At 43.3% G+C, this 27,546-nt stretch overlaps 3 protein-coding genes across 14 annotated transcripts; 1 reads left to right on the forward strand and 2 right to left on the reverse strand.

Moving 5' to 3' along the window:
• Positions 1 to 226: 226 nt before the first annotated feature.
• Positions 227 to 12,437, reverse strand: LOC135377493 (islet cell autoantigen 1-like). Of its 7 annotated transcripts, none has more exons than XM_064609931.1 (10): positions 12,386 to 12,437; positions 11,929 to 12,006; positions 7,500 to 7,850; positions 7,238 to 7,436; positions 6,943 to 7,167; positions 6,580 to 6,665; positions 5,045 to 5,343; positions 3,534 to 3,902; positions 2,376 to 2,515; positions 227 to 517 (listed from the first exon to the last, which is right to left on the reverse strand). In XM_064609931.1, exons 2-10 carry the CDS (start codon positions 11,937 to 11,939, stop codon positions 404 to 406), a joined length of 1,794 nt encoding a protein of 597 aa, XP_064466001.1. In that variant the 5' UTR covers positions 11,940 to 12,006; positions 12,386 to 12,437; the 3' UTR covers positions 227 to 403. The 7 variants fall into 7 exon arrangements, with proteins under 7 accessions (XP_064466001.1, XP_064466000.1, XP_064465997.1 ...); XM_064609930.1 differs by having other exon boundaries at positions 3,579 to 3,950; XM_064609927.1 differs by having other exon boundaries at positions 3,534 to 3,950.
• Positions 12,438 to 12,636: 199 nt separating this feature from the next.
• LOC135377494 (uncharacterized) lies at positions 12,637 to 20,296 on the forward strand. Of its 2 annotated transcripts, XM_064609934.1 has the most exons (11): positions 12,637 to 13,047; positions 13,407 to 13,486; positions 13,542 to 13,651; positions 13,714 to 13,894; positions 14,228 to 14,326; positions 15,808 to 15,884; positions 18,137 to 18,235; positions 18,945 to 19,047; positions 19,169 to 19,337; positions 19,744 to 19,817; positions 20,030 to 20,296. In XM_064609934.1, the coding sequence occupies exons 1-11, from the start codon at positions 13,005 to 13,007 to the stop codon at positions 20,114 to 20,116; spliced, it is 1,122 nt and encodes a 373-aa protein (XP_064466004.1). In that variant the 5' UTR covers positions 12,637 to 13,004; the 3' UTR covers positions 20,117 to 20,296. The 2 variants fall into 2 exon arrangements, with proteins under 2 accessions (XP_064466004.1, XP_064466005.1); XM_064609935.1 differs by lacking the exon at positions 12,637 to 13,047 and having other exon boundaries at positions 13,542 to 13,658.
• A 2,420-nt stretch (positions 20,297 to 22,716) lies between these two features.
• Positions 22,717 to 27,319, reverse strand: LOC135377496 (guanylate kinase-like). 5 transcript variants are annotated; one of them, XM_064609938.1, is made up of 8 exons: positions 27,192 to 27,319; positions 25,816 to 25,950; positions 25,654 to 25,695; positions 25,404 to 25,500; positions 25,188 to 25,326; positions 24,396 to 24,480; positions 24,209 to 24,294; positions 22,717 to 23,622 (listed from the first exon to the last, which is right to left on the reverse strand). In XM_064609938.1, exons 1-8 carry the CDS (start codon positions 27,202 to 27,204, stop codon positions 23,554 to 23,556), a joined length of 666 nt encoding a protein of 221 aa, XP_064466008.1. In that variant the 5' UTR covers positions 27,205 to 27,319; the 3' UTR covers positions 22,717 to 23,553. The 5 variants fall into 5 exon arrangements, with proteins under 5 accessions (XP_064466008.1, XP_064466010.1, XP_064466007.1 ...); XM_064609940.1 differs by having other exon boundaries at positions 22,717 to 23,799; XM_064609937.1 differs by lacking the exon at positions 27,192 to 27,319 and adding an exon at positions 26,091 to 26,245 and having other exon boundaries at positions 22,717 to 23,799.
• Positions 27,320 to 27,546: the final 227 nt, after the last annotated feature.

The raw sequence follows: 27,546 nt of genomic DNA on the forward strand, positions 1-27,546 counted from the left end.
AACAAATTTTATAAATAGGGGCTAACAGATAACTTTTTCAACAAGTTACCAAAAAACCTTTCTCACAGTGACGTCGCTAATTAGTCAATGCACCGTCATTACACGTTCCATCCATTCAAGTACACACATTCACCAGCAATCTGTAAAAATCGCATATTAACTTTGCAAGACATCTTACAGCATACAACTTCTTCGAAAGATTAATGCAACCAAAAGAAAAGACAAGTTCACTTCAAGACCACAATGTATTTTCCAGGGGCTGTGATGACAGATGCTAGGCAATTTGCTCAAAATGGCTTTAATAGACACCATCGGAAATTTTGACAAGGGCCACAGTTTTGCCCCAAATGCCTAAACCTTTTGTACCTCTTGCTTCAGCAGAACTCCAACCTCTTCGTTCAGCCTAACAGTTCCTGTCTTCCTCAGTGGACTTTTTGCCAATGGCATCAGGATTGGCCAAGGGGTCCAGGTCAGCAAACAAGCTGAACCAAGCTGACATATCTTTCTTATCCTGTGTCTATAAAAGAGAGGATTTACACAAGCCAACAGAGTTAAAATTGAACTCCTCATAAAATTCATACGGTGGTGGATAATTTTCACTTAGCAGATATTCTGATTTGCCACTTCACTGAAACGCTTAACAGATACTTTGTACAAACTTAATGTGCAAAACAAACAGATAAACGTTTATGAGGTATGTAACGGCAACCTTACAACCACATTTCTGGCTTCATCAGAAAACGTTATTGCGTGTGTTACTGCATGTCGGCCTGCCTCACTTAACCCTGGTGTACGGGGCAAGGCACAATAACATATGCTGTAACAGGGCACCAGATAAGTTATTATGTACTCATTTTCTGTTGTCCCTGGCACATCCACTAAGTTTATTACGAATTGTGAGGGCCACAGTACGACAAGGCTTCCAAGGAGTGACAATGTTAACTCCACCGACAATGTCCTTTGTTTGCACAACGAAGGTAAGTGAAGAACAGAAAGCACTTCGCATATGCGGCTACTGCAGTTACATTTCAGAGCTACACTTTGTCATTCCACTTTTAAAAGATGATTTCTTTCAACCTATTTTGGGTACTCTGAGGACATTCAGTTCCCCAAAACACACCATGAAACACCCAGACCTTTCGTTTCTGTTTTGTAATACTGTTGAGCCCATTTATAACGGTACTGTAGAAAATGTGAAACGCGATTGCTATATCGGAGTTACCATTAAAAACAGGCTTTCGCGAAATCGCCGGTCGGGATCACATCAACAAAGTAGATGGCACAAGTAGGATGCCGCTGAACATGCGTGCGTTTGTTGCGAGCGCAAAAGCATTCTATCTAACTCTTAATCGATGCAGCCTTTTTCTCGACAGCTTTACCAAGGAGAACATACCCTCAGACACCACGCGAGGCTCCGCCCTTGTGATGTCGACGACTTCGTTCATCGCTCGTCATGCAGTGCCGTAGTTCGACACGTGTTTGGGTGGCGACACGCAACTGTATGTAAACTTGCATTTTGGAAGCCATGGTACTTTTTTTTTAAGTTCCGCGTTAGCGTCGCAAAGCAACTGTGGCTATGAACGGCGTACAGGTGTGGACAGATGGAAAGAGGACAGCAGGTAGGAGTGGGGGAGAGAGGGGTTAGTATGCATCCTGGGCGGACTTCAGGGGGAACTTTGCCGACATTCGTCTGGAATTCGTCTGCGGAAAACCCAGATAAAGCCTTAGACAGCCCAGCTGGTGGTTGCAGTACTTTGCAATGAGGTTTTTTGCACCAGTACAAAATCTGTCGAGCATGTGCAACTTAGGGTCGAGCCCGTCAAAATGCATCCCGGAACTGTAGACGCCATTGTAGCACGCAGCAAACCAGGAAAAACCTTTAGGGCGAGAGAACGATGCGGAGAGGGAACAACCTCCTCTATTTCTTGCGAGCCCCTTCAAAGACGCGCCCCCCGCAACGCATGCATCTAGTCCCCTGCAGTCATGTGCGGATGCAGGCACCACCTTTTCACTTTAATGCTCACAGAGGCTAAGGCTCTTGAAAATGCCAACGTAATTTGTAGTCAATGAAAAAGTGCAATCTTGCTTCTCGATTTTCACGCGTTTTACCTGCCGACAAGAGAATTCAGATCGCTATACGTGATCACTATATATCGATGTCCCGTTTATATGGGCTCAACCGGTGAGCTGACGGGAACCAGCAATTTGATCGTGACATCGGAGTTATCGTAATAAACGGGCTCGACTATAGCACGCACTACTGAGTTTCACCTAGAAAAGTCGGGCCTCTTGCATGCAAATATGCTATTGCACTTTGCGTGGTGTACAGCAATGTAGAAACCATAAAAGCAAAAGAGACAGGAAGATGTGCCAACCTTTCTCGGGACTGGCACTGAAGGTGAAGGCGTCGCTGCTAACGATGACGGGCGATGATGCTGAGGTGTGAGAGCTGCTGTAGTGACAGGCTTCATCAATTCTGTCACTGGAGTGGGTGGCAGCACCATGTCCATGTGTGCTAGGTATGAAGAACTCCTACACTTAGACTCCACTGACATACTAGAATGCGCGTTATTGCAAACTGTCAACGGTGCCAGGTTGTTTTCAAAAGCACATTCTTCCCAATAGAGATTGGGGTACAGGAGATGGCTGCAGTCTGCCAATCTAATTAAGGATAGCCAGACGGGCTGGTGTTCCCCACCTCGGCCAAATGCGCTTAGAAGAATACTGTAAAAGTGGTGAATTACAGTAAAAGTGGTAAAGTCTAAATAATTTGCGAATTGGTGTGGAAGCACATTTCAGGGATATTTTGCTGCAGCAGCGCGTTTCGGAAAAATTCTGTCGCAATCAGTCAGTTGGAGCTTTTGTTTGCATTGAACAGGTGTAAGTACTAAACATGGAAACAGTAGCTGCTGTCAACTTTGTTTCCTTCCTATTGCTCTCAACTGCCCAAGGTCAGAGTGCTGAGGTCTGTGTCATCGGTAAGCTCGTCGGTTTTCTGCGATTCTGCGAAATTTCGCGGAATCCTTCGTTTGGCACAGAATTTCACGGAATCCCTTATTTTTAGGGGTGTGCAGATATTCGAGTTCTCGAATGGAATATCCAATATTCGGGTTTCCGGATAGACTGCACAGACATAGACTGCATCCATGGGCTTCCGAACGCTACAAAGCTAGTACGTAAATACAGGTGACAAGCAAGAAATTATGGAAATGTTTGACAAGAACAAATATGTGAGAATAACAGTCATCAAGTAAGTCTTTGTGGAGCTCATATCGAATTCCAGAGCGTATACTTTTTCATCCTCACTACCTATATATTGCACAAAAAAAGAGAGAGAAATTCCATCGCAAAATTTGTGAAAATTTATACTTTCACAGTACCCATGAATGATCATGAAATACAGTTCCCTAGTATACGCTGCTGGATTCTTGGACAATAAAGCTTTTTTCTACTGCCCACAAAAGCACTATTGGGGTTTGACATTACACTTCTTACCTAAAGCAGCGTAACAAACCAAAGTAAGCATAGCACACCTTTCACTGACTGTGGGCAGGGAGATGATGTATAGAAGGACCTACATTGCCCATCTAACTGAAGTCCAGCGAGGCCACACTCCAGATCCAGCAAGTGCGAGGGAAGGAACTGGGTAGACCCTTCGGACAACGGAGTTGGTGGGGGCTCCTCCGAGCGAGGCAGGCTGGCAAAGGTTGCAGTTTTCTGCGGACTTGGGGTCAAATCTCCAAACGCCGACTGCCACTGCTGCGTAAAGCTCCCCTCAGATGGAGGTGGGACTGCCGATACGAAGGTGGCCTCCGTCGAGTTTAGGATCTCTGTGAGCAGTGTCATGTCATCTTTTTCCATGTCACTCACTTCAGGGTTGTGGGTTAGCAGGTCGGGCTTCCCTGCACAATTTTGGCTGCTCTCATCTCCTTCCTTTCTGCTGCTCTCATCTTCAACATAAAAGTTATAGCTCACATGCAGAGGCTCTGCTTGGCCAAGGTTAAAAAAAAATACGCATGTGGTGATTTCATTCCAACGGAATAAGGGAGGGAGACAGATGTGGACATGGAGGGCAGTGACATATCACAGAAAACGGGAGATAAATGTAATGAAAATAAGATCAGCCATGCAAATAGATGCAACTTTTAGGCACAGTATCTTTAAAAGTAACAACATATTAAAGACGCTTCATAGTGAGTGCACTGAGTGTGTTCACCACCAAGCTTTCGAATTTACGAAGAAAAATGGTACCTTTGCGATTTTTCAGGTTTAATCAACGAAATTAGCTTAATTATATGCATGGCACGAATGCAGACTGCTGTAGTGTGTGGCAAAAATCTTTAGGAGTACATCCCAGGTGGCTTCAAATTCTGATGTAATGACACCTATTTTTTAAGAATTAAATGACATCTCTCGGTGAACAAGGAGAAGATGTCATTTAATTCACACAGCGTAGAGGAGGAAAAGGGCACTGCCGGCCAAGAAATCTAGTGAAAACACTGAAAATCAGAAGATAAGATTACTGACAAAGCATCGGCAGCATGTTGAGGTGACTGCTAAACTCGAATGTTTAGAAATGGTAGTTGGCGCTGAGTGCTGAGATGCAATTTTTTGCCTCACATAATTAACATACCTCGCTATGGCACTATGTCCTTGGGTAAAAAAAAAAAAAAAAGGGTGCAGATTATGCGAGCAAATACATGATTGACATGATTTATGTGCATTTACACTGTGCCTATTTGTTTACATGCATCGAGGTAAGAATGTGAAACAAAGTATGGTGAGTATAAAAACTTATTGTTCCACTTGCATTCAGACATGAAACCACTTCGATGCACTGTTTTGTGCACTGGAAACATCTCCTAAGTCACAGAGATTCATATCCAAAGCATAACTGAGCATGCAGATCTATCGTCTGCCAGCCATACTGTTTGAGAACGCACACATGCCAGAAAGTAAGGTTATGGGTTTCATGTGGGAGTATGCAGGAGGTAATGATGCAGGCATAAGTGGCAACAATAAAACCATCAATAGCACCACTCACATTGGGTCTTACTAGTATCCGGGGTGGGTGGTAACGGAAGGGCACTGCCAGCTGAAGCCTGAGGTGGTGGTGCTGCATGACCTTCCGAAGGTTCATCCAAATTGAGAAGTGGCACGTCATCCACGCTTCCCTGCGACCTGTTGTCAGGTTTCTGAATGTCAGCTGTGGCTCCTTTGCTGCCAGTGCAACTGTCATTGCTGCGTCTCTGCTGTTTCTCTTTTCGTTTTTTCTTTTTGTCACGAGCCTTGGGGTCTCTCTTGCTATCATCATCACGATATTCAGAGTCAAAGAAGAGCATCCTGTAGTGAGGCGGCACACATCATTAATAACTCTATTTTTTTAACATCAGCTCCGTCGCCAGAAAAATATTTGGGGGGGGGGGGGGGGGGGGGGGGGGTCTATGGGAACTTTACATGGGATAGGAGGATTTCCCCTCTCTTAAACGCACTACCAAAGGTACGATTTCGGGGGGGGGGGGAGGGATTGAACCCCCCCGGCTTTGCCACCGTTTAACATGCACTTAATAAAATTTCTTTCATGGAGCGCAACGCTACATTTTAATGTGCCCCACACTGTTGTGCCTTAGAATCCCACAAACAGGTGTAAGTCTAAATGGGTGACAGAATGCAACTGTGACAGCTACAGCATAGCTGATTTTTAGTGAAACTTTTGGTCAGTGGTTCCCAAACTGTGGGTCTCAACCCCGAGGTGTCCTATAAATGCGCCTGCGTGCGGGGTACGCGACGCCGTTGATACGTCACACAGTCTCACTTTCACGCCTTCTTTCACTTGTGCATGAGGGCCAACCATCTATGTCGGAAGGCCCACTCACTCCCACTAAAGGCCATAGCATCTGTGTCTATCGGACGCCCTGCCTTCACGGTGCACCGCGCACTGGCAACACCACCTAGACAGAGAAAGCCTGCACATTGCCTCCTCTCCCTCTTTCAATTAAGAGTCAGAATTCGTCCGCTACTGCGATTCACCGTTCTGCGTTTTGGCAGCAGAACTTGTTCTGGATGCAGCTCCAATAACATGTCAGTCTGTCGTTTTGGCTAACGTTCGTGCGCTGAGATCTGAGGACGTGCAGCGTCGTGACAAGGGGACTGGGGGTGGTGGGTCGCGACGAGGTCATCTGTATTTATATGGGCCGCTGGGTGGCACAGCTTAGGAATCACTGCTGTTTGCAAAGCATCGTTATAACCTTAACCCATCAGTGGGTTGTCGGCTGTTGTAAAGTGACATATGCTAGCATCATATGCCCTTTCTGCATTTAAGAGGGCTCAGATACCTTGTTTCACTTTAAATGATCACCTAGTCGCATTACACAACAATACTTCTCACTGCGCTTCGTACACTTGGACACGATTGAAATTGAAGCAAATACATTGGGAACCTGGGAAAGGTAATGCAGTAAAGTGGGTTAATACAATGTATATACAGTGGGTATATTACAAAAAGAGGGAATACCTGAATGATCGTGTCTGAGTACCATATTGTCATTTGCAACATGTGCAGATTCAAATGTTACTCGCCTGTCTTTGTCACCATCTTCTTTGCTAGGTTTGTCTTCACCGTTCCCCATTTCTTCTGCAAGCTTTCTGCTGGGTTCCTGTAGTTCCTGCAGATATACATTACAATTAGAATGTAAGAATTACAAGATTAACAACACAAATAACAGAACCAGTTATGGATGTCTCTTGCGCACATCAAAAACTGTACTAGGTAACACTTTTGTAGTTTCAGCACTAAAGTCTGAGGATAGCATGTCAGATTTCCACACCTCTACTGGAAACACACAATGACCTCTGAAACACTTTCATTCACGACTAAACAACACTGATGCTTCGCAACACACACAGTGCTGTAAATACTTTATAATTTACTAGCATAATTACCTTCACTACGATAAAGTCATAATGCTGATAGCCCTTGAAGCTTTCTGCAACATTCGTCATGGTGGAAGATGTTTTCTCCCAAAATGCCAACAGAGCATTCTGATAGGCGGCGAGGACATGAGAGAACATGTTGCAACGAGATGCTGCAAGCAGGTCCACCTTCTGTAGTGTGTCCAACTTTAGCTTTTCAAACTTCATCTTTGTCCGTTTCACGTGCCCCTGGACCTGCACATCAGTTGACACGAAAACAGTTAATCGTCTCCTCCAACAGCTGCAGGAAAGCTTTGAAACAAACCTTCCTGAACTTTTCTAGCTGTTTGTATGTATCTGGATCCAACTGCTGCGAGATGTCTTTCATCCAAAGCAAAGCACCACGATAGTCAGTGCGTGCCCGCTCCATCTTTTCCACAGTAGCTAAAGTGTCGGCTATGGCACGGAACTGGTAGGTTTCCACTTCTTGATATAGCCGTACAAGGGGCACACGCAAGGTTAACCTGAAACGGCCCACAAAGCATAACATCAACCTCAACCCAAGCGTCAACAAAAGCAGTCATTACCTCTGCTGGGCAGAGTAACTCATGCTCTTTCCAGTTGCTCCCATCATCTTCCCAGCACGCGTCTTGTCTTGCTTTCCGCATTCCTTGAGAAATCGTCCCAGTGCATTTTCTTCTTGGCTCAACGCCAAAATTCTATCTTGGTAGTTCTCTAGCACCCTCAGCAAGTTGGTGCAGGAGTCCTGAATGGCACCAAAGAGCTCCAGCTTAGCATCCAGCTCTGCGTCACTGGCAATAATACAGTCATCTTCCTTGCGGCCAAATTTCCGGAGGAATGCCTGCTTGGTGGTCCAGTAATGCTGCTGCATACGTGACACGGTCGAAGACTGCCCATAGTATGCAGTGGGTCGTGTGCTGTTGTAGAAACATCAAGCAAAGCAATTGAGAGTTGCAGGCAAAACTTGGGGTTACCGACTCCCACAATTTGTTACAATTCCCGACAATCCCTAATCACGACAATTAATGTTACCTGTACAAAACCACTATGCAGATACAAAGTGGCTTTTGCAGGCAAAGTCCGTAAATATCACCAGTTTACGAGATATTGCGGATGCCTATATTATAGGTAGGGAGTGACTTTTTCGGGTTAAACCCGATTCCGCCCGGTTATTCCTCCCCCCCCCCCCCTCCCCCCGAACTGAGCCCCGACCAATTCGGGTTAAACCCGATTTCTCCCCGAATTCCAGTCACTATGAAATCCTCAAGTGACGTTTCCACTGAAGACGAACAAAGGTCGCCACGTGTAACACACGTAAGAATGGGTCACTTGCGTTCCCAGCAATACAACTATGTGTGTCAACACTGTCTATGCCTTTGGTGATTACCGCTGGAAGGTCACGACCCCGCAAAAAAAACAACAACAACAAAAAACAAAAAAGAGAGATTAGGTAAGGACTTAATAGAGAAGATGAGAAAAAAAAAAAACAGCAACAGGTGAGCTGGTGGCTCCATATGTCCATAATTAAACCCTGAGATTGGAGAAAATAACAAAACATGACAAAATCTGAAGGTTTTGTCATGTTTGGTTGTTTTCCCCAATCTCAGGGTTTAATTATGGATATTCCAACTGTTCCAAAGCTACACTCATGAGGCCAAAAATGCCATAAGATATAAAGTATAAAACGAAGTGTGTGTTGCTTCATACAATGATCCGTATTAATCTATCATGAATATATGTTGCATTTCTGTATGACGCACATATGTGTTCAGCTCGGCTACATAACTACTTCCGTCGTATTCGATTCATATTTCCTTTGGGTTTATAACTATTTGCTTCGCATTTGTACTGGGAATATAATTATTCACTTCGTATTCACAATGTTTTTTTTAAGCTACTATTCGCACAGCCCTATTATATTAATACAATCATGTTTACAAATTATCACAAAGTCCCTACAAAGCAACCAGTACTCTGCAAGGATTTGTCTTTCAAAAGAAGCACATTAAAAAATGTGTTTAAAATATAATGGAAAATGAAATGTAAGGCATGTCGCCTAAAACATTCCAACTGCTTATTGAGCTTGCCAATGTTGTATATATGGGTGCCAATACGTTACTTTCTTCACTCAAATAACTGTAAACAGCAGTGTCATGTTTGTGCCATTTCACAGTTCACACTCTTACACACACTCTCATCAACATACCAAGTCCTGGTTCATAAAGACAGACACACATTCACTCTTACCACTTGAAAACCCGAGGCGAGGTAGGGACGAAAACAGTTTTCGAAAACGAAAACAAAAACAGTTTTCGTCCCTACCTCGTCTCGAGTTTTCAAGTCATGGATCGTCACCACCAGCTCGCTTGCTACCTAACTTTCCTTTCGGTATTCACTCTTACATTTTCTTCCATGCACGCTCACATTCACACACCAAGGAGCAAATTGAGGCTTCACAAATGAGGACATGGTATGTTGACGGGAGCGTGATGTCGGCATAGTGTTAACAGTAGCACACCTGACTGACAATCAGAGAGGTGTAGGTTCAAGGTCACACCACAGACACTTGCTACCGCCTTTCAGACCATTAGCACAATTTCATCAGCAGAATAATAAAACAAGAGAAAGGTACCGGTACGCTTCATTGGGTACCTAGAACTTCGGTAGGTCCTTGCTTTACAAGCAGCGGCACAAACTTCTAAGATTTCATGGGGAACACATTGTACATTTAAACTAATTCTTCGTTGAGTAGAGTTCATCGTGGGTTCGTAGTTGGTGCGCATCAGTAAGATGAACACGAGAGAGCGCAAACTGTCAACTGTCAAATTCTTTGTTGCTGTTGCTTCTAGCACCATCAGCAGTCTCTTCCCAGATGTCCTTTACCACGTGGCAATAGCCACTTATAAATACTTGAAATCCCGCATTTGAAGTGCACTTCAAAACTTAGTTCACTTAGTTGAAGTGCGAGGTATTAATTCAAATTGCAAATTTGAATTGAAAAATTCAAATTAGAATGTGAGATGCTGCAAAATGGCATCAGTGCATCAGGCTGTGCTGATGCTAATCATCAGACGCTGTGATAGGTAATAAGTTATTGGGTCTTGGATAAGCTGTGTTAGCTAAGCCTTATCAACCCTGACATATATCACTCTGTTCAGGAAACAGATTACATTGTGTTGCTAATGGCTGGGGTCGCATGAAGAACACAAAGAGCATAACATGAAACGAAGATCAGAATATACTGCATGCATGGAGATAAAAGTCCAAGTTGTCACTGCCAGATGAACATGCAATGGAGAAGTCTCCCCACAAGGGGATCCAAACCCTCACTTCGGGGCTCTATGCCAAAGCTTGTGGTGGGAGGGATAGAGCACTGGAATGCTAATGTTTAACCTAATGCTTTGGGGGGGGATCCCCCAACTGCACCCCTGGATCCACCACTGCATCTGCCAGGAATTGCTCACTGAGAAGAAGTAGAAAGCAGAAGAAGAAAACAGTCCCAGCAGGTTCCTTATTTCTTAAAGCTCTGTAGCTCGTCAACTGTACTGAAAGATTGCTATTGTTTCTATGGGACTTAGCACGAAGGATATGAAGGAACAAATATATAGCTACAGCTCAAAGCACGCTTAACAATAATGCAGCTTCATCAGCTGGAGCTGGTGTAGAGCAACCCTACCAACGTTTAGGAAAGATAAAGAGGGGAGAGAATTTGGGCCACGCCACACAAAGAGTGATATTGCGAACTTGGTCTACACGAGAGAGGCACGGATGGAAGTCAGCGCGAGAGATTGTGTTTTATTTATTATATGGATACTCTGCAGGTCAGGTTAGCCATCGTTACTCACTATTATCATGAGTGTGCTCGCTGCCGGCTTTATTCTTCTATATTGAATAAATTCGGCACACAATTGGATTTATCCTCACTCAATTTAATTCTGCTCGCGTCGTCACTAGCTGGTGCACAACATAGTTCCCGTACGAGTGTCACTTCATAGGGCAAAGGCACCACTTGCGCACAGTATCAGCTGGCACGCAACTTGCATAATTGGACGGTGTTGATAACCGAAAGGGGCAACAGTCGTTCATGCATTCCGAGCCCATGCACCTGGGTGACTACAGACTTCCCTCTAACACCAGTGGTGTGGACCAAACACACTCTCCTTTTACCTTTCCCAAGCACTGCTAGGGTGGCTCTGCTCCAACTACAGCAGACAAAACTGTTACTGTCCAGTATGATTCAAGTAGAACACAACATTAAGTACAACAATTACCCCTTTTTGGCCCTGTTCTTGGTATTCTCTGATTTATTGTAAACTGTGATGAAATGAACGGTTGTGAACTCTGACAAAGGTGAACAGATGACAACACAATAAAGAGCAACACATTCTTCATGTGCTAACTTAGCAGTGCACATTTCATAAGAGGATAAGGTATGTCACGAGCAGATTATGTTTGAAATCAACTTGATTCTTCCATTCACACAACATAAAGTGACACAATGAAAGGCTGGGTAAGGGGATGTCAAAAAACAGATAACACGAATCTGTGTTTCGACAATACTCCCTTGCAACCACTTGGCATGTAAGCAGTATTGCTCAAATGTATGGAAAATCTAAAGCAGACCTACTTTCTCCTAATATCACATAATTGGAGCGCTGCCTTTGAGCAGAATGTCAAGAAGGGCGTGTGCGTTTTCGAAAGCTGTCTACGGTGTCAAACTTTACTGACTGTATACAAATTGTATATACAGGACACATCAGACTCGACGCTCGCATCCCTATAACACCGAGTCTACACAGTCTACCGTATGGCGCATCAAAGACAGGGCTTCGTTACTAGAGCACAAATGTAGGACCAAATTCTACTGATCAGAACACCAAGTAGCACACCTGTTCCAAACAAGCGACATGCAACGTAACCTACTACGCTGTGAGGAGAGACGCCTGAATGCAGACAGAAATGACAAATGAGGGTGGGATATAGTAGGCTACTTACAAATCATTCATTATCGTTTCAGGAAAGAATCATTCCCAGACTTAATAAGTTGCTAGTAGGCTGTCGTTAGGATTATATCTGGAGAAAAGTAGAAGGTTAGTGTTGGTGAGTAGACGGTAGACAAAAGAATCACAGAAACAACAGGAAGCATGCCACAACAAATACCAAGTACAGTACACGACGTTGCATTTTCAAAGCACATAGCAAAAGCCGTTTTCAGAATGCTGTTAGTAGAGAACATGGCAATATTAAATGTTACATGTAGCGACTTTCACCGAATTCCATATTGAAATTATTCCATGGAGATCTCGTATTCGATTGGAAACATATGTGGGATCAGAAGTATATGCAATACATGGTGAGCCAAAACATAAACTCCTTATTATGGCGCTTGATAAAAGAATTACACTAGTAATTAGTTTTATTTATTTGTAACAGGAAAGAAAAATGTCATTACCCATAACGGAAGCAACGCCATGTTCTGCGATACCACTTCCGGTAAAATGTTGCTCTCTCCCTCTTGCGGTAAACTACGGTCGGAAAATTAAGTCGACGAAGAAAAAAAAAATATAACAGAGCACTGGAATAATATTTTAGAACTATAACTGAAATATATACATATATTTTGCATTTTGTTTGTATTATGTCAATAATGGTAATCTGGGTAACCTACCTGCCGTTCATTGGGTCAGCTTTCGAGCCTTTCGAGTATCGACCACGTGGTATCGACTTCCGCAACAGCGACATGTTGATCACGTCGTTACTACATCCATGACCTACTACATCGTGGTTACATCGATCACACGTTCGAAGAAACGATCGAACTACGTAACTAACGTGCCCACGACAAAACATTAATGCATAGCTAAGCAAATAAATATTGATATATGTAAATGTCATGAGTATATCACTAGACTACAGGGTGTAAACAAACAATCATGCGAAAAGCTTGTGGCGCGTGCTATGCACGCGGTGATGAACTTTTTGAAGAATTGCTACATCATTGATTCCTAAAGAATTGCTGAACTATTTGAACTGTGAGTAACGCGGAAGTTGAAAGTTAAGAACAGCACAACATGGCTGAAGAGATTAGAAAAAACCTCAGGAGAATTATACAAGGTACGTGCTTCTTTGTGGTCGGAAATCTTGCTTCTACGGAGTGGCACGCAACATCTGACAGTGTGTATTCAAGAATTTGCATCACGGGCCGACTTAAAAGGCAAAATTAAGTTATTCAACTGCTCCTTAAAGTGCATACCAGGTGCCAATGCCGACACCATTGGCACTGGCCGGATGTAAAAGCGCCAGTGGTCGATGACTCGTGAGCAAGGAGCTTAGTGTGATTTGCGTTAGGATTTGTTAGGGAGTCAGAGACCCCATGGGGAGGGAGCCCATTTCGATATTCTTCCGACCCACAAGTAGAGTAGTCAAGAGCTACACAACAGCCTGCATCTCAGAGTATGTACTTCTGTTTGCAGGTAACCGCAAAGAAGATAGAGAAAGAAGGATTAATGACAGACGGGCACTGGAATATGAAGAGCAAATGACTCTGGACGAGGTGAATGGGTCTTCTTCTGAGGTAAACATGTGAAAGTAACCATGGAACATAATAGTTTTGCAGCTTGCTGCAAGCTATGAAAAGCCGGCGCAAAGACACCAGCTACTGGCGGAGCATCAAGAACACGTTGGCCTTAGGAGATGACTATTGTGACAAGTTTGTTAAGTAAATTGTCAGTTTCCTACCTAAGCGGGAGTGCAATGGCGAGTGCTTTCCTCTTCAAACAGGTCTGAGGGAGCTTTTTCCATGCTGATGTCAGCTTTCCTGTGCTCAGACGCATCTACACAGGTACAAGCGACTGGGTGTATCGCCAATCTGGCATCTAGCGCCCAAGTTGCACCTCGCGTTTGCAGTGCTGCAGCCCCCTACCTGCTTACGTTCTTGGCTGGCAGCTACAACATCCTACAGGTTATCTTTGATTTGTTCCTAGGGTAATGGAGAGTGAATAACGAAGCCTGCATACATAATCAGCCTCGAAGATGGGACACCATTTGAATCCAGCATAGAAATTCTTTATTGTTTATTTTCCCCCCCTTCATGAGCCCAAAATAATAGCCAGTATTTCCGTTTCTTTTTTTGAATCTGGAGTGCTTCACCTAGCACACACAGATGCAAGGGCTAGAGCATACGTTGCATGTTGATTGTCAAGACATATGGCAACCAAAAGAGTCCCAGCTCCATTTTATGTGTGTGATGTACCCTTAAGGTTGGTCCCCTGTAAGATCTTAAATTATAACGCAGGACTGTGCTGCGGTAGCCCTTGGAAACCTCGCATTAAATGGATGCTGTGAGCAGCTCGGAGCTATGGGGTTCCTCTGCGTTACAGCAAGCGTGCTCAAGGTTAGTTGTATTTCTCAGCAGTTTATCTCCAAGACCTCTGGGTGCACCAAAGCTGCGTGAGGTCTGGAGCCTATCTTGTAACACGATACACAACGAAGCTGTTAATCTTGTGAACAATACCATGTAGTGCATGTCACGTGTGCCATGTGCGAGGAGCATCCAGAAAGTAAGTTCTGATTGGCCATTAAAAACACGAAAATGTGTTTTCAAAATGTTTTGTTTCACCGAGCTCCAAGTATCTGCTTATTCCTATGCAGTTTCCACCATTATCGAGGCACTTGTCACAGCAAGACACCACCTTTTGCATCCCCACAACATAGAATGATGCAGCCTGTTATGGTGACTAAAGTACGGTGGGCTAGTCCAAAATACCATGGCTAAAGCCCCCCAGGTTTCTGTGGTGGAAAATTTGCTTGTCCGCGACCTAGACTTTACAAATCCGCGAGCGTGACTTGCCAGTGGGCAAATGAACTGTCACACGTCGCCCGCAATGCTGTATACAGACTGGCAGTGCTGATATTTGTAAACAGTACTGGCTTTCTGGTTGCACTTCAGTTATTAGACAGGAATGGCAGATGTGCCGTTTCAGCTCAGCTAATCTATGGTTCTCCAACCGGAGGGTTGGAAACTCCATACATCGAATGCCCGGTATTTAAATCGTACATATGCCACTGTTTAAGGGCGCACAGTTTTTTTTATGTTGATATTATACATACGACTGGTAATATTAAGACAGTTTTTCTGGGAGATATTAAGTCATTTACACTGCATTTTAATTAGTATCTTTTTCATTTTAATAGTTGTGCGCATTGCCAATGGCATGCATAGTAGAGCCACTGAATTACTTCACTTGAAACAGCACACATGCACTGTGTTTGCAAAGTGTCCTACACTATGCAGCTCTGCAGTGTGTAGTCGCTGTTAGTCGCATGTTTCCAAAATTACTACAGGCTCATTGGAATATTCAGGTTACTGATAAAATGATTGCCTTTAAAAAGATCCCTAAAATTATTTATGATTGAGAAACTTGGGGTAATTCTAAGACAATAAAAAAGTGTAACAATGTTTTCCTGTTTTACGGGCAGCTATTGCAGCATGCTGTTTAATCGTTACAAATTGTATCTGAGCTTAAAGTACTTTTGTCTATAATGATCCATTTGATATTTGCTTCAAACCACACAGTGGTGGTCAAATATTTAATGCACTCAATGTCTTTGAAGGTATGCAACTTTTTCCTTTTTTTTCCCCACTGCAAGCTAGCAGATTACTCACACAACAGTGCTAGCTTGCTTAGCAATGCCATGAATTTTTAATTTGAAATTATTCAAGCTATTTTAAATCACTCACAGAAACTATCGTTTGTTTCGAAGTGAAACTCCATTACCTAGACTTTTGCAAGTGGTCACTTATCTACATACACCAAACATCCAAATGACAGGCTAATTCAATTATTACTACAATGCCACTGTTATTTATTTCAGAGTCCATATGAGTTTGTTGTACACTCGTGCCTGATTTCCATCGAGTGTTATACCTTCAGTGCTGCTATTTCTTCAAGGTAACGCAATCATTAGTTGCTCTAAATCGTTTAGTTGCTACAATCCGACAGTAAACAAAATAATTCAAATTATTTGTAAGATCCCTGGAAGAGAGTATGAAATCTGCTTACTTGAAGCAAATAGGTTTACGCTTTGACGTGAATGTCTCTGTAAACTAGTAATTACTGTGGATAAAGGATTTGCTTCCAGTGAGCTAGTTACATGACAGGGTTGTGTGGGCTTTGAAGCATTTTTTTTAACGAAAGCAATGTCATTTTGCAAAGGCTGACTCTGTGCAAAGGTGACCGGTGAAAGGTGTGACAATTTCTTGTTAGTCGCTCTCCTCTTGATTTCCTTAGACAGGGGGAAAGAGGCATATAGTATGTGTATCAAGCTATGTAACATATTACACTGATAGTGCAGATAGATTACGATAGAAGATGCTCGAGGTATGTCAGTAGTTGTATGCCACATTTGTGCAATGTGTCCTCAATGGCACCCATACTGCAACCCAAGTATTGTATTTCGCACACCATTTGACCGTGGCTCTACTGGCAATGCTTCAGAGTGCTGCATTTATGCGAACGACCCCCAACTTTGGCCAGAAGTTTTGGGGGAAAAGGCTTTGTGCACCAATTTCGAAGTCACTTGTCTCGTTACATTATAGGTGCTCATCAGCGTACAAAAGATTGAGACACTCACACTGGTGAATTAAAAGCATATGGCCGACCCAATACTGGTATAACCATATGGAAATATGTATTAACAAGGAAGCACAACACCACTTCTTCCCTTTATTAGTTACCATTTGAAAATGATTAAACAGAGTAGTGTTCGGTAAATTCAGTTTGATTCTCTTCCATCCACAAGCTATCTATGCAACAAAATTTTAAGCATTTCATTCGATGTACACAATACATCCAACGGACAGCTACCCTGCTGACCTCACAATAGAAAAGAATGTTAATGACAGTGATAGTCGGAAGATAATGTTGCTGTTCACCATTGCTACATGTTTGCCTGTCATGTGAAAGAAACAACATTCCTCGCTGTAATGCCAAGTTTCAACGTCTGTAATATACATAATCTGACACGAGTCCTGGCACAAAATTTGAAGGACACCTGTTCCTTCAAGAACTGTTCACATATTAGTGAATGCAGAGCAATGAAGTGCCTGCTTAGTGTACCAGTAGTGCATTAGTTGTACCCACGGCTATTCTCCAGAGGCTTTTGGCCATCTAAGACTATCCAGTGTAAGCTAAAACAGTGTTTGTGTGTCTGTACTGTCGCCACTATGCTTCTCTCTCATTTTGCACTAGGAGCAATACTGTTTTCCCCCGCTTTAGTTTTAGTCCATGTCTGAGGCTTCCGAAAGCTGGTCTTCAGCGGCACGCTGCAAAATTCGAGGTTAATTTTTTCCCCACTGAAAAGCAATTGTTTCGTTGGAGCAGTATCCAGGCTGACAATTCCTCCTTCATCTCTGGAAACTTGCCTTGCTTCTTTTGGTTTTTTTTTGCTGGATGGCAGGTTCCTTCTCTTCCGAATAAAAGTGTTGTTGGCTGCGAGCCTTTAACTGGTCTTGACATTTGACCTAGTCTTCCACACTTTGACAAGCAATTCCAAACACCCTTGCAGCAGCACTGATCTTACCTTCGGCTTCTTCGTCTTTTCAGAACATTGAGCTTAAATCCGATAGAGTAACTTCGGGTGTGAGATCGTCCCCGTTGTTTCCCACGTGTCTGCTCACCATCTATAGCCGATGTTTCTAATACTGGCATCGTTGATTGTCGCGAGAGCTGTCTCTGCCGTCCACCTCCATTACTTCTTGTGCAAGCACTGAACTTGAAAGGGTGAAATGTCGCTGCGGCTGTCGACCTTAATCGGTGAGTGAGTGGCATGAGTCACACACAGCCATTCCTGGGGATAATCCTCTCTGGAAGGAACATTCTGTGGTGCTTGCTACTTTATCAGTTTTCACCAAAGCAAAATTCACCTCAGACTTTATGACATGCCACAAAATACGGGGTTTTGCGTCATGCCGGCTGCTGCGGGGTGAATACGATAATTGTTCACATTTCTAGCATACTGCGTGTGTGATAGACCGGCGTACCGCAGGGCCTTGATTTTTTTTTATTTGTGTGTGCCGGCAAAGACCCACTTCTAGAAACCAAACAATCGGTCTCCTTCAAATAGCACAGTGTGCAAAGAAATGCGCGGGAAACGTGGTAATCGGAATAGAAGCTGTGTGTTACTAATGCACGTTTGCTTGCAGACACATCGAGGAGACAGAGCTTCTGGAAAACTTGCTACTGGTTATAAAAGCGGGCTTTCTGTTGGAACCGTGTCAAATTCTTTTCAACGTGTATGCAAGGTGCGGAGCTCTTTTCAAACAGCTGTTATTCAGTGTCACTTTGGTTGTCACGTAATGAGCATGGCAAGCCTCTTATGTCTTGCATAACTATTTTGTCAGTCAAGCTGAATGTATTAGTAGTTCTGATTGCACGTATAAATTGCAGAGGTTGAATGCACAATTGAAGACTTCCGGGCAATAATGCTACAAGTTGTATTTAGATTGCATTGCATTGCATTGCACTTGTACCATTATTGCATGTAGGTATTCAATTAGGAGGAACACCACACTTAAACCTCACCAATGCCTAGATTGTAATGATCTGCTTTCTAGTTCATGTAGTTCTGAGGCAGGAGGCCCATATGTGTACAAATCTATACAATATCCTCCTTTTCCTTCACCACTTTCTGAGTCAATAAAAAAAAAGCAATGCTCACAGTGGGCTCACTTTACCCATTGGTGGTATGTAAATGTTATCAATAACCGTGTACTATGCAAATTTAATGTGCTACCGTACATTTCAAAGTTTTTGCTTTCATCTCAAGACTGTCCAAAACAATTTTTTTTTGCGCTGCGGTGCATTGCTATGGTGCATGACATATCACTTCACTATCTTATCTTGTTCTTTGTGTGCAATCAGACTGTGACTCATGAACATGCCTTTTTCTTTTTTTCAACTGTGGGCACCCTGTACCTGAAACTACTTATTGTTGTCAACTTTCTAATATAGGGTTGAGGATTTGAAGGTTAGTGAGGAACTCTCAGCAAGTATTTGCCAGGCAATACTGGACTTCTATCCAGAATTAGATTGCACATCTGCGGATGACATTATGGTACGTTACTCGGCTAAAATCATAAGCGTCTACATAAAGACTTTTGTTGTCTTTTAATCACTCTTTGGAGGAGGAAGTGTTTACTGCTTGTGAACTGTATATCTTTTATTGAACACAACAGTTCCTTACCGCAATGCAAAGATGCCTGGCTGCGATGGCTGCTGCAAGCCCTAAGGTGGGAGAGCAAGTGGCTGTTGGGTTGCTCAAGATTGATGTTCTCCGTGCATGCCTGCTCTCCCCATACTCGCATCTCAGGAAAGAATGTATATGGCTAATCAACAACATCACACGTGAGCTATTTACTTGCTGCATGCTTTTGTATTTCAGATAACTTTCTTTTTTTTTTTCTTCTTCTTCTTCTTAGGTTTTCTGAGTTTAACTGTAAGAGCACCCCTGTTGTAGACAACTTAGTTCAGCGAAGAAAAAAGAGAATTCTGTACGGGGCAGGGAGCTCCCCTTTTTCCAATAAGAGATCTGATGTGAGCTTTGTTTCCCACACGAGTTGAACTGTGTTGGTCCTATGCAATGCTGCAGAGGGATTATTGCCATGTTCAGGTTCAGAACATAAGCTTTGAATAGTTATTAGAATACCTGAAATCATGCTACTCATAAGCAAACAGCATGTAATGTGCATACCATGTTGATCTAGATTATGTCACTAGGCTGTGCTCTCTAACGAAGGTTATCTTCCCACAGCATGGTTGCCTAGCCTGGATGACCCAACTGCGCATGCATTGGGGATGGCTCTCTACATGTTTGCAAGAGATAAGGTATGCCCTTCACGCTGTGATTTCAAAGGGGAGATTTTTGAAAAATGTGCCCACAAAAGCAAATGTAAATGTTTGCAATGTGGATATTGAACATGTCTTTGAATATGAAAGTGTGCTATGACACGTCCATTCTAAAACAAACATTAGTGAAAAATAATTTTCATTCAGACACTTATGCAAACTCTTCAAGTGCTGTTCATATGTATTTGCAGAAGCAACCATTTGCTGAGAACATCCTCTGTTCACACCTAGGAAAGTACCTAATGGAGAGTTTTGACACCGAAACTGATGAGAAGTGAAGCAGGGTAACATCGCCCACTGACGACTATAGAAGGCTGTAAATAGATGTAACACATGTACACGTTACATGCAACAACAGAGAGAGTTACTTTTTTCTTTGTGTGACAGCGCTTTTAAAGCGCACAAGATGAAACTGTACTTGGACTTCAGTGCAAATTAAACAAATTTAAACTTTTGGACGTACTAAATGCTCTTCAGTACCGTGTAGTTTATTTGAACATGAAGACCGAGGTGTTGTCAACCAATCAGTCTATTGCTCCTTGCCATGGTGTCTGTTGCTCACATCTTCCATAAGACATCACCTGACAAAACAAAGTCGATCCATATGGTGTCGCAGCTAGTACTGTGTTTATGCAGTTCAAGTAGGACAAAGTGAATATCCAGTTAAAGGTATAGACAGAAGCTGTCAAATGCAAGGACCTCTTTTAGATGTACACGAGAAATGAACTGCTTGTTCACATCCAGTTTCTATTTTACACGGACAAGCTGCTACACCTTGACAGATGTCTCAGGGATGTGCGACCAAGATTGAAAGCTGCTTTGAGGTGGAATCTGCAAGTTTTGCCTTGAACCGGTGGCTTGATTGCTTGACATAACCAAACAAACAGAAGCCACTGACAGTGACACAGCAGCTGCAGAAGCCCTAGATACACATCTTTTTCTTTTACCAAATCTTTGATTTGGGTCAGTATTGTCACTATGTTTGCCAAGCAAGACACAATAGGCCAAATATTGCTGCACACTGGCACATACCCCGTTAACCCTGATCTCAGCCCAAGGAAAGCAAAAATAGCTGTTACCTGCTTTAGAATTAATCAAACTGTGCTACTGTCGGCTGTTGTACCCACACCTGCAGGTTTTTAATTGGTGAGCAGTAAACTGCTAGATTATCACTTATCTGTGGTAGCTCTCAGTTTTAACACGGTAGTCAAAACATGTTCCGTGCATGCTACTCATAATGCTTTACCTAAGCATTCACAGCTTTTTAAAATATTTTTTTAAGTAACTTCAATGCTGTAAAACAGCAACAGTAAGGTACACAGCAGGATATGTTTTCCTTTTTTATCTGCAGAAAATGGATGTACTTGATAGTGCTGAACTTTGAAGCTATCACACACTTTAGCAGTACGCTGTAGGACGTGGGTACCAAACTCACCGTGTCCGCGGGCCACATTGAGCCATGGATGAACTACGCGGGCCGCATACCACGGCTTTGGAGTAGCCTGTTTTCGATATAGATGGCAGAACACATAACTTGCAACGACATAAAACTTATGTATTTGGGTTACTTAGCGTTGCTCGATCAACAGGGTCAGCAATCCTTTTTACTTGCTGTGTCATGAGGAAACTTGGCACATGTTGTTTTTAACTATTGCATCAACATTGTGTGAAAGTGATTGTGCAATTGCATCTGTTACTTGTGAGCATTGTTGTGACTTATTCAGGTTCACCACAGAAAACGTACCCGCAGATGTACGTTGGCAGAGTTGGCAGAGCGAAGACGATGAAAGCAACACAGACAGACAGGGAACGTCAAACTTTCAACCTTTTAATGTATGATTGAAGGTTGAAAGTTCGACATACCGTGGCTGTCTGAGTTACTTTCGTTGTCTTCGCTGTTGTCATGTGTCGACCGGTCCCGCTCATCTCCTAGAGAGTCATCGGCTATTACAGGCCAGTGGAAGAGTTTTCTATCACTAATTAACATTTTCTATCACTAATTAACGTAAGATAGACTGCACGAGTACAGCGCCCAATGATAGCGTCACTGCCCTTCATGAAGCTTGGGACGAATAGTTTTTATTTTTTGTTCGGGGACCACGCGGTGGCCCACCACTTCGGCACCCCTGCTGTAGGACCTTGTGGCCTTATAGTGATAAATCATTGCTAACAGGTGTGGGTGGTTAGGTGAGCAGAGTATATTGCTTTTGCTTCATCCATTTACTTGAGACATGAAACTGATCCATGTCATGAAGGCTGCAGACTTGTCTGCATGTTGTTCTCTGGAACAGTGCAAGTGCAAAATAACGAGACATGTCTCCTCCAGTTACATACCATAGGAGGAATATCCTTCACATACATCACAAACACCACCAACAGAATGTTAATTTACCAAGCAGAAGAATTTTCCGGAGAACAAGCCGTAACTGCTGTGCATCAAATTTCATATCTGCAGTTTTTGACCAGAATCCTGAAACCTGTGGACATACAAAAAAACTAAGGGACACCTGGGGCCTGATGCTAACTTCAGTACTTCGCAACGTGCAATAAATACGTCACTTCATTATTTATCTCGAGCTCCTGCACAAACGCCGATCAGGTTTGTTTAGGATTCTATCAAAACAGTTTGGATATATCATTTGGAGAAAAACTAGAAAAAAATAAAGATGGGGCAATGCTGTGTCAATACCGTGCCACTATGTGTTCTAACGAGCTGTCTCCTATGACTTGCATAAAGCCAGAGAATAGCTATATAACCAATCTAAAAAGGAAGACTTGTAAACTGTATAGTAGTTCCAAAGCAACAGTAATTTGCCATTTTGGTTCAGCTGCTACAGAAATGAAGGCAGTTTAAAAACTGTCAATGATAATGCAAGAATGCACTCAATGAGAACTTTATTTTCAGCTTCTGCACAATTTTCCCAAAGCTTCACAATGTAGCAATAACTCCAAATTCTTTAATCACATTGCAAGCGTCTTTGTATGATGGAAAACAATCTGTTTGTAAAAGAATTACAGGGTCTTGACATATAAAACCAATAACTGAATGCAAATTGAGAAATGACTAAAAAAAAATCATGAGACATACCAAGTATTTGGTCCAATAAGCCACATATCAATACATGACAAAACTAACCACATCAGCAGGTAGACACCTGGAAGGAACTTACAGAAACTACACAAAACATGCATGAGATTCTCCAAGAAACACCTGTCCTATCCCAGGACACACAATCACAGGTGAAGAGAACAAACTGTTTACGACAAAGGTTGTGCTCCATTGCAGCTAGCTTCCACTAATCACAGTTGACGACACAATCTGTGGCGGCATTTCAACGGGACTACGAAGTTAATATCACGTATGCGGTGAGTGGGAAAAATAGGGAGAGGGTGCTTACATCAATTGCTGGCCGCTTAAACCCTACTCACCAGTACGACAACTACAAAAACAAAACACATCCACAAACAATAGTCAAGTGCATAATCTTGTTACGTCATCGTTCCCACTGTACCCAATCGACATAAAAGGAACACAGTTTCACTAGTAAGGACAAAAAGATTCCTCAACGTATCACAAAAATGCAAGAATGTTCAGTATGAGCTTCTTACAATGATGCAAAACGACAATGTGTGCAACTTAAATTAAACATGAATGGGACAGCCGGCAGAAAAATGCGCCTTCCGTGCTGCCACAGAGTTGGCAACCAGCAGCTTGTCACTTCTTGTGGTGCGGTACAAGGGTAATACTGTGCAGGGCCAAATGCTGCTGGAATGGACCATTTGTCTGTGGCAGGGGGAGGAATGGATGATTACAAATAAATACAAGCGGTCAAAATATGAGGCACGATGAATGATGAAGACATGATCCCATCGGCGACAGGTAGAGCGTGTGTGACTAGATCTCGGGCTTCTTCTGAAGCTCCTCCACTTCCTGAATAATAGACAAACCCATACTGTACTCCTACACGAAGAAAAGAAGGAAAGAAACGAAAAAAAAAAAGGAACGGGAGTTTAAAATGAGGGGTGGTGGAACCAAACCGAAAGTAACTGAGAAGTCGAACAGAACATCTAACTGCAGCTGAGTGACATTTCTTGCATGCGATGTGTTGTTTGACAGCATGGCATGGATGATGCAAAAGCAGAAAAGTGATGAAAACCAAAAACCATAGTTGTTCACAGTTGCAGTACCACAAAGACCACATCTCTTCCCATCAGGCTTCCCAACAAGCATCCAGATGTGTGGAGCATTCTTTTTTTTTTCGAGATTATTACAGTGAGCAAAGTGTGGTTCAAAAACGGCTTATCGCAACGTGTGTACAACTATGGGTAGTATTTATAGGTAATAGTAGCGACGAAGCAGTTCTACGCACCTTGATTAGGTAATCTTTCAACTTGTTGTAGGCAAGCTTGAGGTTGTCATTTACAAGGAGCAGGTCAAAGTTGCCCTGGTTCTCACCTGGATAATAATAAAAAGCGAGCTTATGTAGAAATGCTGCACACACAGGAAAATGGCACACATTTTTGAGGGATGGACGAAGGTGTTACGGTGATGCCTACCATAGTTGATTTCTTCGCTGGCACGTGCGAGCCGTTTCATGATGCTCTCCTCAGTTTCTGTTCCTCTGCCACGAAGGCGTTCCTCCTGGAATAAGGGTAACCAGAGCTTTGTAACCGGAGCTCCAGAACTTGATTGATCATATGCAACTCTTTCGTACAGTCTCGTAACATGCCCAAATAGGTTACGTGAGTCACTCTTCATCATGAAACACAGAAATGGAAGAAGGAATAACATACTGCAGTTCATTATACCTTCTTCCAAGTCATGCGAGCGGGAAATGTGGTTTGTCGTTAAATATGGCTTTACGCAGACACATTAGTCTATGCTTCGATATACTACAAGAAACAATTTCGGGGCTGTATAGGGCAGTGGCATAAAAACTGACAAGCCTTGTACTTTGAAGTTTAGTGGTCAGTGCACATATTAATACAGGGTGGCAAGTCGTACTGCTGGTGAAAGCAATAGTAGATTAGAGCAACTGGAGAACAGTTAGCTTTCAGTAACCTGCAGGTCACATGAACCTTGGGGGGGGGGGGGGGGGGGGGTTTCCTGTTTAGTGCTAATGCCAGTCATCGAACTTTTAACTAACACTAAAGTATGGCCACGACAGGTTTTAACGAGGGGTGCATTTGAATGCGAGCAGAGAGCTTTAGGAGCTCCACCCGCAAAACAGCTGGTGCACCATTGTGCTACCACACTGACCTGATTTCCTCATGTTTCTGAAAATGCCTAACCAACAACAAAAGAATAGTTGAGGGAAACTTACTTTAAAAGAGTTATAGGAGACTTACAAGAGCCTTCATACTAGGAGGCTTGATGAAGATGTAGCGGGGGTTGAGATCTGTTTTCTTGATATTCTTGACACCTTCGATCTCAATGTCCAGGATGCAGATCCTTCCCTGCTCCTGAACATCCCGCACAGACTTTTTACTGCAACGAGAAGACCTCTTGGTTTACATAACCCTCGCATAGTCAAGGCATTTATGTTTATGGTATGACTAGGCTACCTTGTGCCATAAAGGTTTCCAGAGAACTCTGTGTACTCAATGAAGTCCCCAGCTTCAATTGCCTGCTCCATCTCATCACGGCTGATAAAATGGTAATCTGAAATGAAAGTGTGACCCTATGTTACAAAACACACATCATACTTCATACAACACTTTAGCAGCATCAAGTAACAGTAGAAGATTCTGACATTTCTTCTTTTTTCAATGATTACGGTTATTTACATTTATATGACCAGTAAACATGCCGTACCTTTTCCGTTTACTTCACCGGGCCTGGGCTTCCTGGTTGTATCTAAAGGGAGAAAGCGCAAAGGCACTCTTAAGCTGGGTCGTACATTGTCAAAGCACGCGTGAAATCATGCGCCCTGCAGTTCGAAGTCAAATCATCAAATATATGGTCGTTTTTACGTACGGGAAACGCTCAAAGCGAAATAATCCCCAAAATCTTTCAGTAATTTCTTGAGGAGTGTCGATTTCCCACTGCCGGATGGCCCGCATATCACAAGCGGGCGAAGGGCTGACATATGGATTAGGGTGGATAACCCGCCTGGAAGGAAAGAACAGTACCTTCGTAAGTGAACGTCATACTTGTGTCAACGTGGGGAAAAAAAAGTTGCATCCCGCGCATGCATTGTAAACGGTGATCCCGCGTATACAAATGCTCCTCATCAATAACACTAACAGTACCTGGACGGCTCATAATACCAAACATCTGGATGCTCACTAAATGGGTACAGGTGCAGAATATAATGAAATTCTAATGAAAATGAAACATTTAGGACTACACAGGAACACCGGCCACGGACATTCACAACAATCAATGGAAGTTCTTCCCGCATCCACTAGAGGGCAGCACTACGCTGGAATTTAATTCTTCATCCGCTGCTCAAGCTCAAGCTGGAAGAGCCGGCAGGTGACGTGACTCATACGTGGATGTAATTTCGTAATCAATATTTGTGTTCACGGCATGTTAAACAAATAAACAAAAGGTCCCGGTCTGTCGACGTATGTGTACTTCACGACTTTACTCGTTCGGTAGCTCCACTACCACAAAATTCTTTCCTCACCACAGCAAATTCTGTGCACAAGATATTTCTTCTACCCTTTGACTTCACCTCAAAAACCGTGTCCATGTGTTGATAAAACGAAAAGTTTCAAAACACCAAAACTCGTCAATCCTAAACACAGTGACTGGAGTGTATGGACAGAACGCCTACGCGGTATACATAAGCGTGTGGAGATGCTTCAGGAAAAGGGGGCCCCAGCGACAGTTCTGTAGTTTTATTCAGCCAGCGATGATGAGTGAAACTGGTTTTGCCACCAGATACCCAACTAGAATAGAACGCGGAATATGCTTACCGTACTACCGTTACGTGTACGCGACTTTTGTTGTGTCAGATAGTCATCCGTCAGCATTTGTGAAACGCCGGCAAAAGGTAACACTTGTAGCGAGCACAGCATGCAACGTCACCAACAGATGACTCTCTCAACATTGTATTAAACAATATGCGCCCTACATTCGACCATCTGTTCGCAGACTACCAGCCTGACACTCAGGGCACGTGGCAGGAAAACTTGCGTTTGTAGTGCACTACGACCCACGCGTTTGTCTCCGCATTGAACTACCGCGCATCAAGTGATCAAGTGACGAGCACGGACACATTTTTGGCAAAAGTTACATTATCCTTTACACAAAAGCGAAGTTCCGATAACACCCGCCAACTATATGTCAGGTTCAGGAAAGACATCCCAAACTTCCAGGAACGAGGTTTCATCTCGAACACTAACCTTTCATCCTCATGATGGTCGATGTGTTGGTATCTGCCCGAAGTCGGCACAAAAAAACGTGGGAAAAGGACTCCGAACGGAGAAGTTGATCCGAACTGCACGAAAGCTGGCAAGTGTTCTGGCGTGCTCGATCACGGAGTAGGTATAAATGGCAGCTTCCGTTGCGTCAACCGGATAACGATGGAGCTCCACGAATCGGGTCCAGCCGAGGGAGTCTCTCTCGCATACGGGCCGCCTCTTCCGCTGATGGGCCGCCGAAAGTTTTCCAGTTTACGACGCGCGAGCTCCACCGTAAGAAAGTTTGGGCCGGCCCGGCGTGAAATACTGCTATTCACGCCTGGAAAAATCGTCGGAT

Source organism: Ornithodoros turicata, chromosome 1 (assembly GCF_037126465.1).
Source record: "Ornithodoros turicata isolate Travis chromosome 1, ASM3712646v1, whole genome shotgun sequence".
In the NCBI taxonomy this organism is placed as follows: domain Eukaryota; kingdom Metazoa; phylum Arthropoda; class Arachnida; order Ixodida; family Argasidae; genus Ornithodoros; species Ornithodoros turicata.

What these genes read in the sequence shown, in the direction of transcription:
- LOC135377493 (XM_064609927.1), bottom strand. An exon ending in GGATACTAGTAAGACCCAAT is followed by an intron (nt 3,951 to 5,044) that starts GTGAGTGGTGCT and finishes TTTATGTTGAAG; the next exon opens with ATGAGAGCAGCAGAAAGGAA. An exon ending in CAGTGCCAGTCCCGAGAAAG is followed by an intron (nt 518 to 2,375) that starts GTTGGCACATCT and finishes TCTCTTTTATAG; the next exon opens with ACACAGGATAAGAAAGATAT.
- LOC135377494 (XM_064609934.1), top strand. Translation starts at nt 13,005, where the DNA reads ATGGCTGAAGAGATTAGAAAAAACCTCAGGAGAATTATACAAG. An exon ending in GCTAATCAACAACATCACAC is followed by an intron (nt 19,338 to 19,743) that starts GTGAGCTATTTA and finishes ATCTTCCCACAG; the next exon opens with CATGGTTGCCTAGCCTGGAT. An exon ending in ACATGTTTGCAAGAGATAAG is followed by an intron (nt 19,818 to 20,029) that starts GTATGCCCTTCA and finishes ATGTATTTGCAG; the next exon opens with AAGCAACCATTTGCTGAGAA.
- LOC135377496 (XM_064609936.1), bottom strand. Translation starts at nt 26,115, where the DNA reads ATGTTTGGTATTATGAGCCGTCCAG. An exon ending in TTTCGCTTTGAGCGTTTCCC is followed by an intron (nt 25,696 to 25,815) that starts GTACGTAAAAAC and finishes TTCTCCCTTTAG; the next exon opens with ATACAACCAGGAAGCCCAGG. An exon ending in GGAAACCTTTATGGCACAAG is followed by an intron (nt 25,327 to 25,403) that starts GTAGCCTAGTCA and finishes TTCTCGTTGCAG; the next exon opens with TAAAAAGTCTGTGCGGGATG.